General features: G+C 43.5%; 2 protein-coding genes across 2 annotated transcripts in view; one reads left to right on the top strand and one right to left on the bottom strand.

Annotated features, from left to right (window-relative positions):
- LOC118415919 lies at positions 1 to 15,418 on the top strand. The gene is made up of 9 exons (XM_035820858.1): positions 1 to 244; positions 7,115 to 7,279; positions 7,702 to 7,896; positions 8,323 to 8,721; positions 9,099 to 9,168; positions 10,454 to 11,942; positions 12,480 to 12,632; positions 13,136 to 13,397; positions 13,778 to 15,418. The coding sequence occupies exons 2-9, from the start codon at positions 7,174 to 7,176 to the stop codon at positions 14,527 to 14,529; spliced, it is 3,426 nt and encodes a 1,141-aa protein (XP_035676751.1). The 5' UTR covers positions 1 to 244; positions 7,115 to 7,173; the 3' UTR covers positions 14,530 to 15,418.
- The window catches only part of LOC118415920 (fibropellin-1-like), a 7,814-nt gene continuing 4,842 nt past the window's right edge, over positions 14,809 to 17,780 (bottom strand). Inside the window, exons 8-12 of the mRNA XM_035820859.1 lie at positions 17,390 to 17,605; positions 17,081 to 17,209; positions 16,665 to 16,784; positions 16,261 to 16,335; positions 14,809 to 15,794 (exon numbers count right to left, since the gene is read on the bottom strand). Of these exons, the coding sequence (XP_035676752.1) occupies positions 15,682 to 15,794; positions 16,261 to 16,335; positions 16,665 to 16,784; positions 17,081 to 17,209; positions 17,390 to 17,605 (653 nt within the window). The 3' untranslated portion in view covers positions 14,809 to 15,681. The remainder of the gene's footprint in view (positions 15,795 to 16,260; positions 16,336 to 16,664; positions 16,785 to 17,080; positions 17,210 to 17,389; positions 17,606 to 17,780) is intronic.

Here is a 17,780-nt window from a genome sequence, read left to right as displayed (position 1 = left end):
GGTTGGTTCCGTCTGTAAGTGCCGGGTTGCAGGTCTAAACAGGTGGTTGGGTGTACTTCTCCCCGCACTAGTAGGTAATTGACCTGGGTTGCACCTTCAGGTGACCGACTGTAGTTGTGGTAACAAACTGAAGAAAAATTCCCACTTGCTTGTAACATTTACACATCGACTTGGAGTTACACGACAGGTGTGAAGAAGACTCAAGACAGGTGCCAGGACAGGTGTATCGGCGGCCAGGTAACAGGTACGTGGTGTTATGTGTTCAGATTCGATGTAGGGGGTGGGATGGTATGAACATTGGACTCACTGATAGTGGTTGTCACAAACAAATTGAATGGAGAATCAGTAGGAAAGAGGATGGTTTTCAGACTATTTTGTAGAAAATAAACACGTGCAACAAAAACACATAGTATGACAATAACAACTACGATGTGTGCTAAATGCAATACAGCTGGGGTAGGGATACACTAAATCTAAATTAGACAAGAGACCTACAAGTAATATAAACTAGAATTTTGCATACGAAAATATTAAGAATGAAAAAATTATGTATACCTCCAGCGTAGCTATTTGTTTGGTATTCTGTATTAGGACTCGTTTCTTTACAAGCGCTGCCTCGTGTATTTGTGATGGCGACTCTTAAAACAACAACACCAGACAATATGCCTTTAGTTTTGTACGGCGTTGACTCAAGCTCACATCTCCATATGAAAACGAACAACAGAACAGTTGCTGTGTTGTTAGGCTACTTGTAGCCATCGTGGTTTCCCTCTGGTAAATTTACGCTTGATGTGGTAAGTACCTCGGATACGTTGCCATGTTACTAAAGCGTTTGCCACAGTACCCTGATCTTTTAAAGGGTAAAGGTTGGAAAAGTGCAGACTTCAATTGGCAGATACGTCTTACAAATGGGGTATTTTCATCCTTCATTACACACACATGTAGAGTTAATATAGTGAGCTAGATAGACTTGTCCGTTTTATTCAGCCAAAATGGATTCATTTTGTCCGTCTGAAAATCCAAACCCTAAAGATTTAGCGAGAGTAGCTGTATGTTTTGTTTCTAAATCTCAGCTGGTTTATAGCGTGTGAACCAGCCATTCTTGTAGCTAGCTTGTTTCCTCTCAACGCAACCCCGTTGAACTTTTATCATGTTCACAACAAACATGGCTGACATGCGGACGTGGGTTTGCATACACATTAGACGTTGGTAAACATTGTAGATTGACCGCACAGCACTGAGACATTCTGTTCAAACCTCCCATCAGCCTGTATTGAATTATCTGCTACTCTCTGTAAATTTTATTAAACACAATGATACACTTCGTGTGTTTAGTTACAGGGTCCGAATTGTTCATTAATTTTTGTTGATTTTTCAACCTCATATTATATGTGCTAGAGGGACGCGTAAATGGCGAAATGGGAACAGACAAGGATTGTCTGTTCTTCTGTTTACCTCGGGTGATTTGTGTGATTAATTGGTACAGCTCTGTAGAATGGACCTTGTAAGTCCTCCATGCTCTATAATTACTCATGATTATATAATTCCTATAATTATAGTATCGTTATGATTACAGCACGCCTCTGTGCACATGGCCATGTCATTGTTGTCTGAATTGAAGAGTTGACAAGATTTTTCCGTGTAACAATCTTTCCCAGTTGCAGTGCACGGCGGCAAACGCTGCCTTCTCAATGTCTTGTAAAAAACGCTTTCTTCCTTTCCACCACATAGCTTGATACCTGCATACATATACAATATACATCACTTATGCTTCTTTATCAACAGGCTACGAAATTGTGCCAAAGAAAGGAAAGCTTTTCTCAACAAAAATGTTCCTAAATTTCTGCGGCCGCTAACTCAAAAGCGTGCCCACTGTACCATACCATTCCTCAGTGTGCTGGCATGTTGTGGTTAGGCGGTATGATTACACTCATTAATATTGCAAGCCTCTATTTTGTACCTGCCAGTCTCTGTTTCATCGCTTTTGTGACATCGTGTCATACACTGTCAATCTCTCTTTCTTTATCTACTAGCAGTTTAAAAGGGTACAGATATTTTTGGGTGGGCTAAATGCCATGTCAGCGCACAGTATACACAGTCAAAGTGTTATGGAAACTAACGTTGGGCATTGTGATTTCTGTTGTGCTGGAATGTATAAACATGTAAGGCTAGAGGTTGTCAAATGACAAAATGCAAAGTAATATATTATTCCATTGAAGTCATATCAGATACCTGAGCCCCCAATCTACAATAGATCACCTGTTTTGTTCCATAGAAATAATAGGTAAAATGGTATGTTGGGTAGCAGACAATTTAACCTAGAGGGGGGGGAGTGCAATGCATAAATCACAAAGTGATTACTTGTGCAGGCACAAACGAAGAATATATTGGCGTGCACAGTATACAACCTCCAACCCGTTGTCTATAAATTTTGGTCTCCTGTGTTACATATTTCTCTTAAGTCGAAGATTTATTTTATATCTAATGAACAATTGGATCTATAGTGTAAACAGAGTTCGTGACATCATATAACTGCAAATGTTGCATTTCTTTATATACTCCTTTGTTATTGATTATTGGAGATTGATTTCATATGTAACTGTTCTGTTTTAAGTCATATATTTTGCGCTGCGCTGTTAAAAGGTACTACATTCAAATGTACTAAACAAGAAACAAAGTACAACAGTCTTATTAATGACGCTCGTCTGTGAAGTATGACTTTACAAAGTCTTAACGCTTAAGAGAGGCTCTTGAGTTGCTAAGTAAGGCGGACTTTCATATTGTGACATAGTTTGGGAAAGAAATAGTGGTCATTTATTAGCATAAATGTTGACTGTATTTCTAAACACACGGGGCCCATAAACCACATAGCTTGTGTCGTTTTCTTGGCAAGGACCGAACTAATTGGCGGTTATAATCCCCGTGAGACGTCTAGACTTTGGTCGCCTAGGAACACCGAAGCTGAATGACTAACTAAGTCTACTTGGAAGGATTTAAACTTCTCCTCCCAACAATATAGTAGAGATAATATAGTGAGGAAGCCAAGAAATACTAGGATATAGTTATAAGATTTTGGTTGGTTTCCAAACCAACCAACAAATAAACCAACCAACCAACCAACCAACCAACCAACAAACCAACCAACAAACAAACATTTATTTTAATGTGTATAGATCCTGTCAAAATTTATAAAATGCAAGGTTACCAACGTTACCTAGATATTGTTGTTTTTCTCATGCCAATCTGACTGCTCTCGCATGTTGTTTGGAGTCAACTTTGTTATCGGGCTTCACCGGAAAATAAAAGATTTTTTTGATAGATTGGGGGCATGTTGAACCCTTGTGTCATCACAAAACTGCTTCGGCTCCAGAATTTTTCAAGTAACCTTTGTTCAGTCAATAACTGATAAAACATCGCATGGCACAAGGATGCTGACGTCATTATCAAAAGATAGATTTGAATCACTGAACAACTCTATGTCGACAGGGCGGTGCTGCATGTTGATGACAATATGTACAAATATATAATAATCAAGTCCTGGCACGCAGCGACTTCCTAACCAAACGACAAATGTAAAACAAAACAGAACAGTACAATACCCTTTATGATCTAAATCTCTATTTTATCCATTGCCACATCGTCATTGACTATCTATTCTAGCTAGTCAGGCTATCGTAAGTATGCACTGTTGGCAGTTTGAGCGCTCAAACCCCGGGTTAGGTTTGTTGTACAAACTTTTTGCCCTATCTAAAATTTTGGTTCGTCGTTCTCCAAACAGACTAGGTAAATAGACCTGCCCATACCTGCTGTAATGTTTACTGACCCAACACTTCGTTATAAACGGGTTAACTGATCGACAAACATTAATTCTGCGTGTGTACGGGTAAGGCGTGAGGAAGTGAGATTAGGTGGATGGGGTGTTGCTGCGTTTTCTTGATCAACACTTGTCTTCTCACCAAGGTTACAACAGTGCAAAAACTGCGTGTCGCAACAAGCATATACTGATGCCGTGATGACTTTATGATCTAACGACTAGTTTGAAGCAACTAACAAATTATCCATTTATCAGGGATTAAAATATATTAGGTTGAAGTATCATGACAACGGAAACACAATCTTTTGCTTTCTTCTGCCTTTATGACAATGTCAGTTCTAGCGGTTACCAAGTCAAAGCGAGACCTGTCATAGCCCTACATAGTAACCATTACGGACCATTTGCACTGAATGCGCGGCTAACGTTACGGTCACGGTACGTCACGACAGATCGGGTTGTACCATTCAGGTGAGAGGAACCCGAACCACCTGTACGTCAAACCAGGTATTAGATTGGTTTCCCCACACATCTGAGATCAGAAGAAATGCGCGGTATAACGTTATATGCGCCTGTTCAATTCTATGGCCAATGTTGTAGCAGACCAATTTCTATCCATATCAAGACTAAGACTTATCTTGTCTTCGTTTTAGATTCTTTGTCGAGGTTTCTTTCAGTCCAGAGCCACGTTTTTTGTCAAGTTATAGAAGTTTATAATTATTATGTGGGCTTGGGAGCGTTTAACCTAAAGCTAAAATGCAACTCTGTTACGGTAGCAACGACGTAAAATTGTTCCCTATGCTACAATGTTTCATGCATATTTATATTAGTTGCCTACTCCAAAACTTTTATATCCAAAAAGAGACACATTCTAAGGAATGGAATTCCTTTGTAACTCAAGGCGCCACAAGCGCAAGTAATGCTTGAAAGCTTCACTTCTTGACTTCTTGTCTAGTCCACCATTTGGAATATTTAAAAAAACAATTTTTCAATCCGTGTTGCTCTTTAGTACATTAAAAAATAACCAGTCTACATACTACATTTGACAGGGATATCATCTACCTGTCAGTAAAATATTCGTACTATATGATACAGTAAAGTTATGTAGTTAAGTGGTGGTGTTTGACTCATACAACTCACTAGCAGATCTAGAGGCTCTAGCTGTGTACTGAAATGTCATAGTAACGTCTCCGGACTGTTGGATGTGAATGTGCGGCTATGGTTACGCCACGTCACGATAGATTGAGTTCAACATACAAGTGAGAGGAAGCTGAACGATGACACACCACACAGGGAGCAATGTCATAATAGGCCTTTTCTCTGTACAGTTTCCAACTAGTGATCAACCAATTAATCACCCTGTTACCCTGATTGTAAATCCTGCACAAATCTTGGCGGAAAAAAGCAAGCACAATATTGTTTTGACGCCACGGCTATTAAAGCTGACGTCACAAACAACAGGTTCTAACCAGCGGGCATCTTGGTAAAAAGACAATGGTCACACTTTTCTGACACACGTTGTTAAGGAAACAACATGTTGTTGTTGTGCTACTTTAACTAGAATAGTAAGAATAGGAAATTCAGATGTAAACGTTTCTTTTGTTTATAAATCAATGAATAAATCTGACACTCGCGTTTTAGAGATAAAATGACGCTTCACATTTTGACAAGGTATACAAAAGTTGTATCAAACAGTCGTACAATATTCAATTAATCTGCATTTCTGTTTTAGTTGACTAGCTTTAATTCTAAGCTTGCAACACAGTAAATATGACGCCACACATTGGTACCATAGCCATAGAACATTATTATTAAGTTGCATGCAGTCTAGCAGCGTTAACACTAGACCGAAGAACAGCTTCCGATTCCCTCATCTTGACGATTTCTCCCGTCAGCATCTCTTTTAAATCCCGCCGTTTTTCTGTGCCGAGGAAGTGAAAACTCTGTAATCTTGTCTACGGGCGGGTCTTACCTCTCCAATTACGGTGTCACATAAGTAAGACTCTGAACTTGGGGCGGAATTACATCACCTGTCACGCGGTGATTGTTTTAAACCTCCTCCGCTGGCGGGACTGTCGCACGTTTTTGTGGGCTGGGTAAAATCTTACCCGTTCTCCATCACAGGCCAAAGGAGAAAAACGTTATGGATATACAAGACAGCTCGGATGATGTCAGGAATGATCATACACTAGTACACGGTTTAGTAATGCTATAGGAGTGCTAAATTTGGGGACGGTCATGTCGTATTATGCCCGAGGCGGCGCCCGTTGAAAACTTCACAATCTTAAAAAGTAGTTCAGGCGCATTTTATTGATAAGCGTTTTGCGGTCAAAAAATACTTTAGCATCATAAATCACTTTAAATGTATGAAATCATGATCGGTCCTCCATATCCAATTTTGCTTCCTCAACGGCGTCTTTCCATGAGAAAGGAAACCTTGTCCAAACAAGATAAGGAAATAATTTGACATGAATTTTATGAGTAATGTATCGGAGAGCAGAAAAATCTTGATATGTAGCCCAGTTATCAGACCATACCCTAGGGAGAGATAAGTCCTAAAATGAATACCTGTAGCGTCCCCAAAAATCAAAGAACCGCAAAAGAAGCACATGCAAGTCGGTATAGGAAAATCAAGTCAAGGGCAAGAAATACACGAGGGTGCCGCGAAGAACAAGGAAGCGCCATCGGCGGCAGGATTTTACTCTCAGCGGCTCATAGCGATTATATTGGCGCCATACAGTTTATCGTTTCCCTTCAGGCGCTGTCATGATTTATTATATGTTACAGACAAGAAAAATCATACAGTGTGTTATTGTGAACAGAAATAAGGCAGTAGCAACTTCAGACATGTTTTTATGGAGATCTTCGCCCGGAACCTACCTATTTCTTAAGATTTTCCTGTCTGCTGGTTTACAAGAAATGTGATCGATTTCCAATTATGTGTCTTTACTATCTTTCAAGTCAGTGGTATATACAGGGCTGGGCGGAACTGGCAAATGACAAGTTTAGCTTCTGTATTCTAGATATTCTACTGGTAGTTTCGCGATTTATGTGACGTCACAACAGTCATTTTGTTTGGTTAAACCTATGAGTCAGACCTTTGAATTTTTATGCGTATGATGCCATGATCACACGTCTGTAATTACACTTGCAAATTCTAATTTACCTGGAACTTTCTGGTTTGACCATCCAACATGGTGGACAGTCACAATCACGTAAGTGTGAACACCGGCTTTTAAGCACTGCTTCATATTTCTATGCGCATTTCCTCCTTAAGATTAACATGAATACATTTTTTTACAGATGCCCGCCTTCTAGACGTTTTGCTGCTAAGGTGACAGACTTAATAAAGACGTCTCGAGATGCCGTGGCCGCCGACAGCGATGGAGTCTCCTCCCAAGTACCACACGAACCGGAAGGAGAGGGTGACGACCCGGAAGGTGTTACACGGCATCCTCACCAGGACAGGTAAGGTGGTGGAGCTAGGGCGCCAACCGTTTTCATGGCATGATATATAGTTGTGTGTACATATATGGTTATATAGACCATATTCAAAGACGTATACATAGATAGAATCTTTTCTTATTCCTCATACACCACCGAATACATCCCACAGTATATAGTGACATAACAGACCCATATCAAAAGCTTGTCTGCAACAACTGAAGAGTTTTTTAAATGCATGATTTATCGCCTTACATGGTTTTTTCTGCGTGTAGTTTATTACAACTCCGCAAGGTGGCTCCCATGATACGCCATACCATTACCCTTGTAAGGGGCCATGCAATCGACCTATCAGTCTGTTACGTTTTCCGTATATGACATCAATATGCGATAGATATTTGTAACTATTCGTAATTGTTTGTGGTGCTGTTGCCATCCCCGTCCAGGTACCGCCGCGGTGCGCCAGTTCCTCCTGCGGAACCTGCCTCCCGCCCCGTCCGGCTCGCTGGAGCTGTCCGATGTGCTGATCAGCAAGAAGCCGCTGCTGTCCCGCCTGCTGCACGGCACGGCCGGACAGCCCAAGGCGCTCAGGCCGTACCAGTACAAGATGCTGTTTCCTGCCATGGGCGAGCCTGATATAGGTAAGATAGAAAACAGTAGGCTGAATATAGAGAGCTTAAAAACGACTCATCTACTCTACATAAGGAGAGCTCTACACCATATAACCTCTGAGTCACTAAACAAACTAAATCGTGGTTATCAGATTCCCCCCATACTTTGGTGTATAGGGCGGTGCCTTTCGCAGTTTCTATTTCCCTTGGGCCACGCAGCTGCTCACTTATGATGGTGGTGTGTGTTCAAGTATCATAGCTTTTTTCCATACGCACATAGTGCAAACCATTTTAAAGTCTTTATGACCGAGAAATGCTTGGAGACCTTGAGATTGCTAATTAGCTCACGCGAGAGTTTGTCACTCTCTAAAATAATAAAATGAATAGCAGTAAGGTGATGAGAAATAGGATTCTTGTAAAGTTTCTTTACATTCGCCATCATGTTCTATCGGTTAGGATTGTGGGATATCCCCACCATGTACGCGCTGATCCGGTACCTCTGTGACGTCAAACCTCCGCACTGGCTCGGCTGGGAGCGCTTTCCGGACAAGCACGACACGCAACCGGTACATGACGTCATCCGGATCCGGTTCCTACACCGCGCCATGTTCTCAGAGACCCACGGCCGGATTCCGGAAGAGAAGCTCAACTCCTATTGGTCGTGTCTGAAGACGGTCCTGGAGAGACTGGCCAACTATTACGGGAAGAGCTTCTCGGACGAGGTCCTGTTCGGGATACAGAGCCTGAGTAGACCGACCAGCACCGTGGTGAGCAGTACTCGGTCATCCGTACCCTTCGCGCCAAGGAGGCTGCAGTCCCGACCACAATCGGCAGGGGCGACGTCTAGGACGAAAGGTACACAAATAGCTTTGTTCGAAAGCACCCCCCCCCCCCTTTTGATATATCATAATGCACGAATTTTACTGTTACTGTTTGTGGATTAAAGTTAAGCAATCTGGTCTCAATTTCAACAAAATGCACTGTGTGAGTGCTGACGTATACTTTTAGAGAGGAAATGACGTCACATTGAATGTGGTTGTTATGGTGATGGAAGCAAACTACTTGAAGTGCACCAAGTGTGACGTGTGAGGCCAGCCTGGGTAGCACAGAAAGTGAGTAGCCACTGCGTTAGTCTTAACCGATTAGAAAGGAGGAAGCCTTCCGTTGTTATACTGAGTGGGTACACGTGTCTGTGTACTTGTGGATTTTAACCCGTGTTTCCTACGCCCCAGATACAGCCATGACCAGTGTGATCAGCACGCCCGACCTGCAGACCCCTGGGAGTTTAGACGCACGGGAACAGTGAGTACCACTCAATGGGTTACGATAAATTACTTGATAAATACGACAGTTGTCGACGTCCGAAGTCAAGAGACTAGCTTGGTTCAAAATACGGACGCTTTACCAGCCCCCGTCCTGCTAAGCATTTGGCTTTTTTTTTAGAACAGTTTATCTTTCTATAATTATGAAATAGCTTTTGTGAGTAAGTAACTGGGAACAGAATCTCAACCTAGTAAGAATTCATAAGAGTTCGCCCGGTTAAATTGGGCAGGAGGACAACACTCCAGTACCGGGGAGATCACTATAGCCTGGTTCCAGGTTACCGACAGATATGTAGCTCACCCGAGGCTAGAACATGGTTAAAATGTACGTCATTATCAGATTTCGAAACACACTGTACTGTCGAGTAAAGTGTGTATACTTAAATTTAGGGCCCATCGAGACACACTAGAGACAGTCACGAAGGCTAGATTGTAAACTACAGTAAATTCTCATGATAAAACTAGATTGTAGGCTTGAACGCTTTGTTATGATTCAGGGTTGGTCTAATTTACACCGGGTGTTAGAGGTTACGGGCCGTGAGTGAGTTAGAGGTTTGCTTGTGTTATGTGTACACATCACGAGTATAACCTGGTGTTTTGGACGCGACCGGTAGTCAGTGAAGTGTGGTGAGCTACGGCCGCCATGTTTGTACAGGAACACCTGAGCACTTTCAGTCACACCCAGTTTAATGGGGGTCCGGTTAAATACTGGGTTATCGGAAACATGGGGGTGGTTTATACATTCTCCAGACAACCGCAATATACCTGGCATGAAGTCAGAAATTGTCGCCCCTTTTGCAGTTTACTAGTAGTCCTTTCATGACGATCTGTAGGTCCGTTGTTAAAACGGGGGGAGGGAGGCGAAGAGGGGGCTCAATATTTTTCGGGTTAGCCAAACAAACTTTTAGAAAGTAGTACAGCTATATTCAGATGTAACCTTTTAAGGCCCTGTTTGGTATATATATCTTGGGACACCTTATTGAATTTCCCAATATTTCGTACGCATATCTAGTGGAGCATTTTAAACCCTTTAGTAGGAGGAGGCGAAGAGCTAAAAGGCGCACTGCAACAAAGAGATGCATGTACTGAATATTGGAAAAACATATAAGTAAGATAGACGGAGCCAGATACACACACTGTTTTCATAAATGCTTTGAGTTGTATGATCTGCACTTTCTCTCTGATGATAACTCACTTCTCGGGCCCGTGCAATGTTCCCCCAGCTCACCCCTCTCACTCCAGCCCTCTCCCCTCTCCCCTCACAGCTCGTCGTTCCTGGATCTCGTCCGTTCGGGAGACACCGACTTCTCCGTCGGGCAGCTGGACGGCGCCGAGGGGCACTTCGCCTCGGCCCTCCGCGTGGTCCACCGCCGGGACGACGCCGTCTCCCTCACCCAGCAGGCCGCCTGCCTCGAGAAGCTGGGCCTGGTTCACCTGCAGCGCGCGAGGGGCACGCGCCACCCCCGAGACTACAAGACCGCCGTGGCCTTATACAACGCGGCCGTGGCGCGAGGCAAGGAACTACCCGCTCGTGAGCTCATGAACAAGCTCATCCAGTGTCTGGACATGGCCCTGAAGGCTGTAGCGGTAGAGATGGCCGGAGCCAGGACTCAAGGTGCAATAGACAAGCTAACGTACTCCGCAGACTTACCTCACAAAAGGACGGTCCAGAGTCTGAGGAACTATGCCATGGAGAGAATGCAGTACCTAGAGAGTAGATACACCTACACGGTCTCGTCAGACCAGGACCCCTTCAGGTCACTCGCGGAGAAACAGCGAGGTGAGACCGTGCGGATTTTGTACAGAAAGATGTCGGACACAATTAAGAGAGTCGTGAGCACGATGGTGCAGGAGTGTGTGACGATACAGGGAAAACCGCCCTGTCCATTCGCAATAGTCGCCTTCGGATCGCTGGCTCGTGAGGAGGCGACCCCGTACACGGACCTAAACCTAGCGGTGCTGCTGCCGGAAAGTTCGGAAGCTGACTCCGACCATCTTAGCTACTTCGGCAAACTTGTCATCCTCTTGGACCTTAAGATGCTGAACTTAGGAGAAACCGTTTTGTCTAGCATTGGGATCAAGACCTTGAACGACGCCGGTTCTTCCAACCCTCTAGATGACTGGTTCTTAGACACTGTGACGAAGCGCGGGTTCTGCCTGGGACGGTGGGAGTTGTCAGGGAGAGAGCCCGTCCCTATCACCACGCCCACTCGCCTAGCGCAGTTCCAAATCAAGGAGAGCCGCTGCCAGCCCAGCGATTGGACGAAAATTACGCTCATCGAAGGCGAGCAGGCATTGGTCGATGCGTACGAGGGGAGTTTGAACTCTCACCTCAGTCGCTATAGCAACTTCGGTAACAAGATCCCCGTGCTGGCCAATGACAAGGCGTGTGAGGAGATCCTCGAACTCTCGCGACGTTTCGGCTCGCCCGTGATCGACACCGACAACGAGACCATGATTCACGACGTGGCCAGGGAGCTGCAGTTCCTTCCCAGCCGCATGGTGTGTGTTCTCGGGCTGTACTACGGCGTGACGTACAAGAACCCGTGGTCTATCGTGGACGAGCTGGGCAGGCGCGGGGTGCTGAGGCCCAGTGACGTACACCATCTCAAGGTGGCGGCCAGTATAGGAGCGGAGGTGCGCCTGCGCACACAGTTCGCCGCGGGGGGTAAGAATGATGCGGTGAGGTCCCTGTCCCAGGTGTGCGGGAGAGAACTCATCTTCAGGTTCTACTTCACCATATCTCCGTTACAGGTGAGGACTTTACATCAATGTATCTTAAGATTCACATCAATCGATAAGATGGTACAGAGTGTTTCACTCACATTATACGCAAAATGAAGCAGGCAGGTACTGCCCGCCATGTTGGTGTCCTACATTGGCATTTCGAAGGACCGTAGCTCAATCGTGCACGGTGTTTTGGGGAAAGTTTTCAAAAATGAATTCTTCTAGTATTCTCTTACTTTTGTACTACACACACGTCCTAGAGTTTATTTGAGGGATTCAGAAGATAGCTGGATGTTCAAAAACGATTGAGCCATAATTCACTGAAATGCAAATAACTGTTAACGTTGTCCCAATCATGTCACCTAAAACGTTCTTACAGTTTACTTGTGTCTATAAAGGTGATGTAATAAAATTATACAAATTTGAATTAATCTGTGGTAACTTCCAGGTTTAACAAGCATGGTGGACAACACTTCATAGTCATATGTGAGTTCAAACAACACATAATATATGGCTGATTTCAAATCGAGTGTAACGTATATCTGTTTCCGTTCTCGTCCCCAGGACATGCTGCAGAAGTTCGCCCAGGACATGGTGAGCAGACGGAGGAGCGGGCCCCGGCAGCTGAATCTGTCACGGACCGTGCTGATCGACGACAGTCTGCGCGTGCGCGGAAACATTCACCTGAAGCTGCTGGAATATGGGGCCGCAGAACAGGTAACGATGGTGAAATATTCTTATGGCGCATTAAATCCTTGTACATGTAGTTGATTCGGTTTTGGACAACAAAGAACAAACGAAGGAACAAAGATGAATGTAAAAGATACTGGTACTTTCACTAACAACCAGATAAGATTTGGAAAGGGTCAGGCGTGTTAGACAGCATCTGCTGTCTTTTGTCAGGGACATCCGCTGTCTTTCCTCCCGGTCACTGACAAAACACAACCGGTGCTGTCTGAAGCTTCCAAACGTTATCCAGTCTCTTGAGTAGCTGTTACATAAAGGGGATGCAACTTATTGGGTTATGGACCAGCTTCCTATTCCCATCTGGGAACCTTTTCTGTTGTTAAACTCTCGCGATATGCACGGAAACAATGCTATGGTTGCAAATAGTTGTCGGGAAGAGAATGCCAAAAATGTATCTTGAAACATATGAAACAATTATTATACTTGATTAAGTTTTAAAATTGTTTCTGTATTTTTTTTTCTCTTGGCTACAGTCGTTTTCAGACATGATCCACGAGAACGTGACAGACGCGGGCGCCATGGTTGACTACGGCAGGACGCTGCTCGGCGTTGGGAACTACACCAGCGCTATATCCTTCTTTGACCGCGCGCTAAGCATGATGGAACTGATGTACGGGGAAGGCCTGGTCACCCCCATCGCCATCAGGGCGTTGTATTACTCCGCGGTGGCTGCCTCGGACCTTGGTGACTATGCGGTGTGCATGGCGTACCTGGACAAGGCCCTGAAGATCGCAGGTAAGATTGAAATGAAGGGAACCATTTGTCTTGTAAATACAGTATCTTTTAAGTCAACGAACACTCATAACACTTTTGTAAAAGCACATTGAAATAATTGTCTACAATTTTTACGTTGAGATTAATATACCGTTTATGTGGCAGAAAAAAAATCTAACCATGTACTATTTTTACAAACCTTTTGATATTACTCTTAACGTTTCGGAGTATTGCGGACATACAGAAATCTACTTAGCAAATAATTTGACGCCGTGTTTTATTGAACTGGTAGCATGGGATGTCAAACTCTAGTTTACTCCCATTTAGCAAGGGTCATCTAAAATAACGATGTGACTTCTCAGGCACTAACGTTAGATCACAAAATGTTTCGTTTTCCTCAGGAACCCTGTACGGTAAGGACGCACCGCACGTCGACGTCGCCGTGATCCGGCAGCGTCTCGGAGAAGCGCGGGGGAAGACGGGAGACCACTTCGCCGCCATGTCACAGTTCCAGACCTCCTTAGAGATACGCAAGTACCTGCACAGGAACGAAGGCAACCACCCGGCTATCTCCAAACTTATCATCGCATTGGGAGAGGCGTTAACGAACTGTCAGCAACACGAGAAGGCAGCGGCTTGCTACGAGGAAGCTCTGCGTATGCGGCGAACCTTGCATGGTGCACCGGAAAGTCATCCTTCCGTCGCTGGTGCTCTCAACAACCTGGGGGCGTCGCTACAGTCATCTGGAGAGAGTATACGGGCGATAGAATGTCACGAGGAATCTCTAAGAATCTACAGACAGTTGTACGGGGAGAGGTGTGACCATAGAGCGATTGCAGACACGCTAACGCACCTAGGAGTCGCGCTGTTCGGGGACCAACAGTCGGTAAAGGCGGCCAGAACGCACGAGGACGCGCTGGAGATGAAGAGGAGAATATTCGGGGAGGAGGCGCAACAGGAGAGCATCGCGGAAACTCTCGGACATCTCGCGAGAACTTACAAGGCGATGGGTGACGAGAGCAAGGCGAGTGATTACACGGAGCAGGAGTACAGCATGACCCGGGCCGTGTACGGGAAGGCGCACGGCAGTAACACATTCATGACGGACGACAGGAGCAGCACTGTCTCTCCGGACGTAGAATTTGACCGGTAAGGGGCGCTACAGTGTGGTACAACACTGAGAGGTACAACACTGAGACCTTATAAAAATGTTTTCCACTGGACTTGGCGGCGATTTGTGCCCACTGAATGCCTGCCGCAGTTTGGCACGTTTTTGTGAGATACTTGATCTTAAGAGACGACGATGAGGAATCGTCATCCCTTTTTTAGCCTGTGAATGAAAGACGAAAACAAAGATGTGTGCGACAGTTGGCACTTCAGGCAATCATATTGATGGACAATCAAGGCTCTTGAAATATGTATGAAGAACAAATTTGCGTATATGTGATTCCATCGTTTATTGTATTGAACAAAATAACAGCATACTCTAACATTTTATGTCTTGCATGCTACAAAATCATAAGTGCATCGTAATACACGTACATTCCGCGTGCTGCGAAAAGCTCACAATTTTACTTTTTTGTCAGACACATTTATATTTTTCTAAACTTCTGGAATAAATTTTGACACCCAATTAGAAGAAAGATAATAATTGTTTGTACGAATGTCGTCACTGACGATGAATGCACTATTGTCCTGAATAATGTGAATTTACTTCTTCATGTGCTATGTAATACAGAATTAATGTAGCGTAGAGACCGATAAGACTTAGTGCGAACTTTTGGCACAAAGGCGATTTGACTTTTAAGTGTGTAATTTGCACTGCTTATGAATGCATTTGCTGCTCAGCGAATACGATTATTGATAATCAAACGACATTGTGTACAGTTTGAATTTACTATAAAGATTTTGACCAAAGCAAAATCCTTAGTTTGGTCAAATGGTATTTCGGTGCAATGAATTTGCCATACAGCAATTGAATATGGTGCCACTCTGATGCTAAGGCTGAACGAGAAGAATATCAACATTAAAGTATTTGAGACATAACCATTTTGTGGCTAATTAATGTACTATTACTCGAGGGTTGGGAATATAATGAAGTAGATTATTTGATATGTAATAACCAAAAGCAAAGCATAGTTCAAGGCAGCTTTTTTTACTATAATTGCTACATGAAAACTGTTTCTAACAATGGCGCTTTCTAGTTTGCTAAAATCAAATTCGGAATCAAAATTGACAGAACAACTCCAGAGAGCTTGTCACAAGGGACTAGGTCCTTTTGGTGAAGATGATAACACGTTACTCATCAGCCACGGATGCAGGAGTAGCCCATCGGACCATCCTCAATGCAGAACAAACCGGCACCGCAAGAGGTCGCTGTGCAGAAGCCGGAGCGGGTAGCCTTCACTCCAGCTGGTACTGAAGTGGAAAAGAAAAACAACAACAACTGATCAACAACAACAACCAAATAGCAGTTACTGAAACAACGATATGATTTTGGAAAAACAAATGCTATTTCATATCATTACATGGATGTCTATCAAATCATAAAATTTAGATTATAGAAAAACTGTAACGGCAATAGCCTATTATATAAGTAAAGAAAGAAAGAACATTTTTAAATTATTCTTTTTGGGTTTCAACTTAACTTCAATCTCAGATTTTACATCATTCTGTTAGCTTTGAAAAAAGTGTCTGTGACCCCATTTAGATTACTTCATAATTATGAACATTCGTTCAATGGTATGCAAGAGGTGTACTTGGCAATGAAATGAGCGTGTAACGATCTGCATTGATGATTATACAATATAAGTACCCTGCATTTCAATACGTGCACTTTATATTAGAGAAAATTGATGCTATAACACACGAAACGCTCTACTACCTGCACAGTGGATCCCTCCAGCCTGGATCGAGCAGGTCCAGTCAAACGGACAGGGGCTGGGAAGGCACAGGTCGACTAAAACATAAAGAAGCATAAAAGGATGAATCGTCAAATATTCTTATGTCACTTAAGTTAATGAATGAGACTGAATGATGTACTTTTAGAGAAGACAGTAAACAGAAGGATACTAGTACGTCCTCCTTCCTCTCTTTTATTGTTTCAACATAACAGAGATACACATAATGGTAGCCTGACTGGAGTAGGAATTTACAACAGACAAATATCCTACTCGGTCAGCATAAATTACGTACATCAAAGCAATTATCAATACATATAAAATAGTAAACAACATCATCCAGTCAATCATTAGGAGAAGAAGAATCTTCATACTGATTAGAACATACCTATCTCACAGCGGGGTCCGCTGTAGCCCTGAGGACAGATACAGAAGATGCTGGATTCCCCGAAACAAGAGACACAGTACCCTCCGTGCTGACACACGTTCGGCTGACATGGCCCAGCAGCTGGGGAGATACAACATGGAAGAAAAGATTGGAACAAAGGCGTAGATACTTCGACGTTGAGAGCTTACATACCGATGACATAAGCTCAAACTTTTTTTCTGATTATACTTATCCATATAACATTATAGGTAATTATCAATGTTGTGGTTCTGAACCTGGCACTGAGGCTTACGAGAAACCCTCGTTTGAGGGGCATAAAACGATTTGGACATAAAAAATAAAACGTAACGCACTACGAATAGAAGCTGCCGTGAGAAATATTATTGTAAATCATCTGGCATTGAGAATCCACTCACAGGACTCGCAGATGTAGTTGTGTTGCTCCTCGCAGCGCTGGTAGGTCCCCTTGTAACCATAGGCGCTGTTCAACAGTACGCAGATGTCGAAGTTTATGGAGCCGTTATTGTACATCCAGGAAGACGTTGCTACAAAAGAAATGTATATTAGAATTAAATAAACTTAATTACTTAAGGTCAGAGAATAAGCGAGAACTCGAGGTTCGAAAAAATGGCTCAGGACCGGTGAAAACCATCATCTCAACATTCCTAATTCTTACAATCTTCATTATCATTATTATCTACAAGATATCAACAAACTATTGGTACCAGATCCATCCCCCAAACCACAGGAAGATGACGAAATCTTGTTGGCGACCCAAAAAGACGCGTCATGTGCGGGGTCCATGTAGCCAGCAAGCAGCTGCTGCTGTGCAGTGTCCTGGATATCCGCTAGGTGGCCGTTAATGCTGACACAGATACTGGACGCCTCCTGATTGGACATGCTGTCGTCCGAGAACCGATAGCACTTGTCGGACTGCCAAACTGCATTAGGACAAAGAAAACCTATTGTACAGGATACCAAAATGACTTTTATGAAAGATAGGTTTCCTGTATGTTTTTCTTATACTCAATTTGTCTGTACAGTGATTCAGAAATTTTAGGTCACCATTTTTTTAAACGCACTTTTTCAGCCCCTCGTGATTCCCCGAAGGCCTGA

This window comes from Branchiostoma floridae, chromosome 5, assembly GCF_000003815.2.
Source record: "Branchiostoma floridae strain S238N-H82 chromosome 5, Bfl_VNyyK, whole genome shotgun sequence".
In the NCBI taxonomy this organism is placed as follows: domain Eukaryota; kingdom Metazoa; phylum Chordata; class Leptocardii; order Amphioxiformes; family Branchiostomatidae; genus Branchiostoma; species Branchiostoma floridae.
Note: the sequence above shows the minus strand (reverse complement) of the source record. Positions and strands in the feature narration are given on the sequence as shown.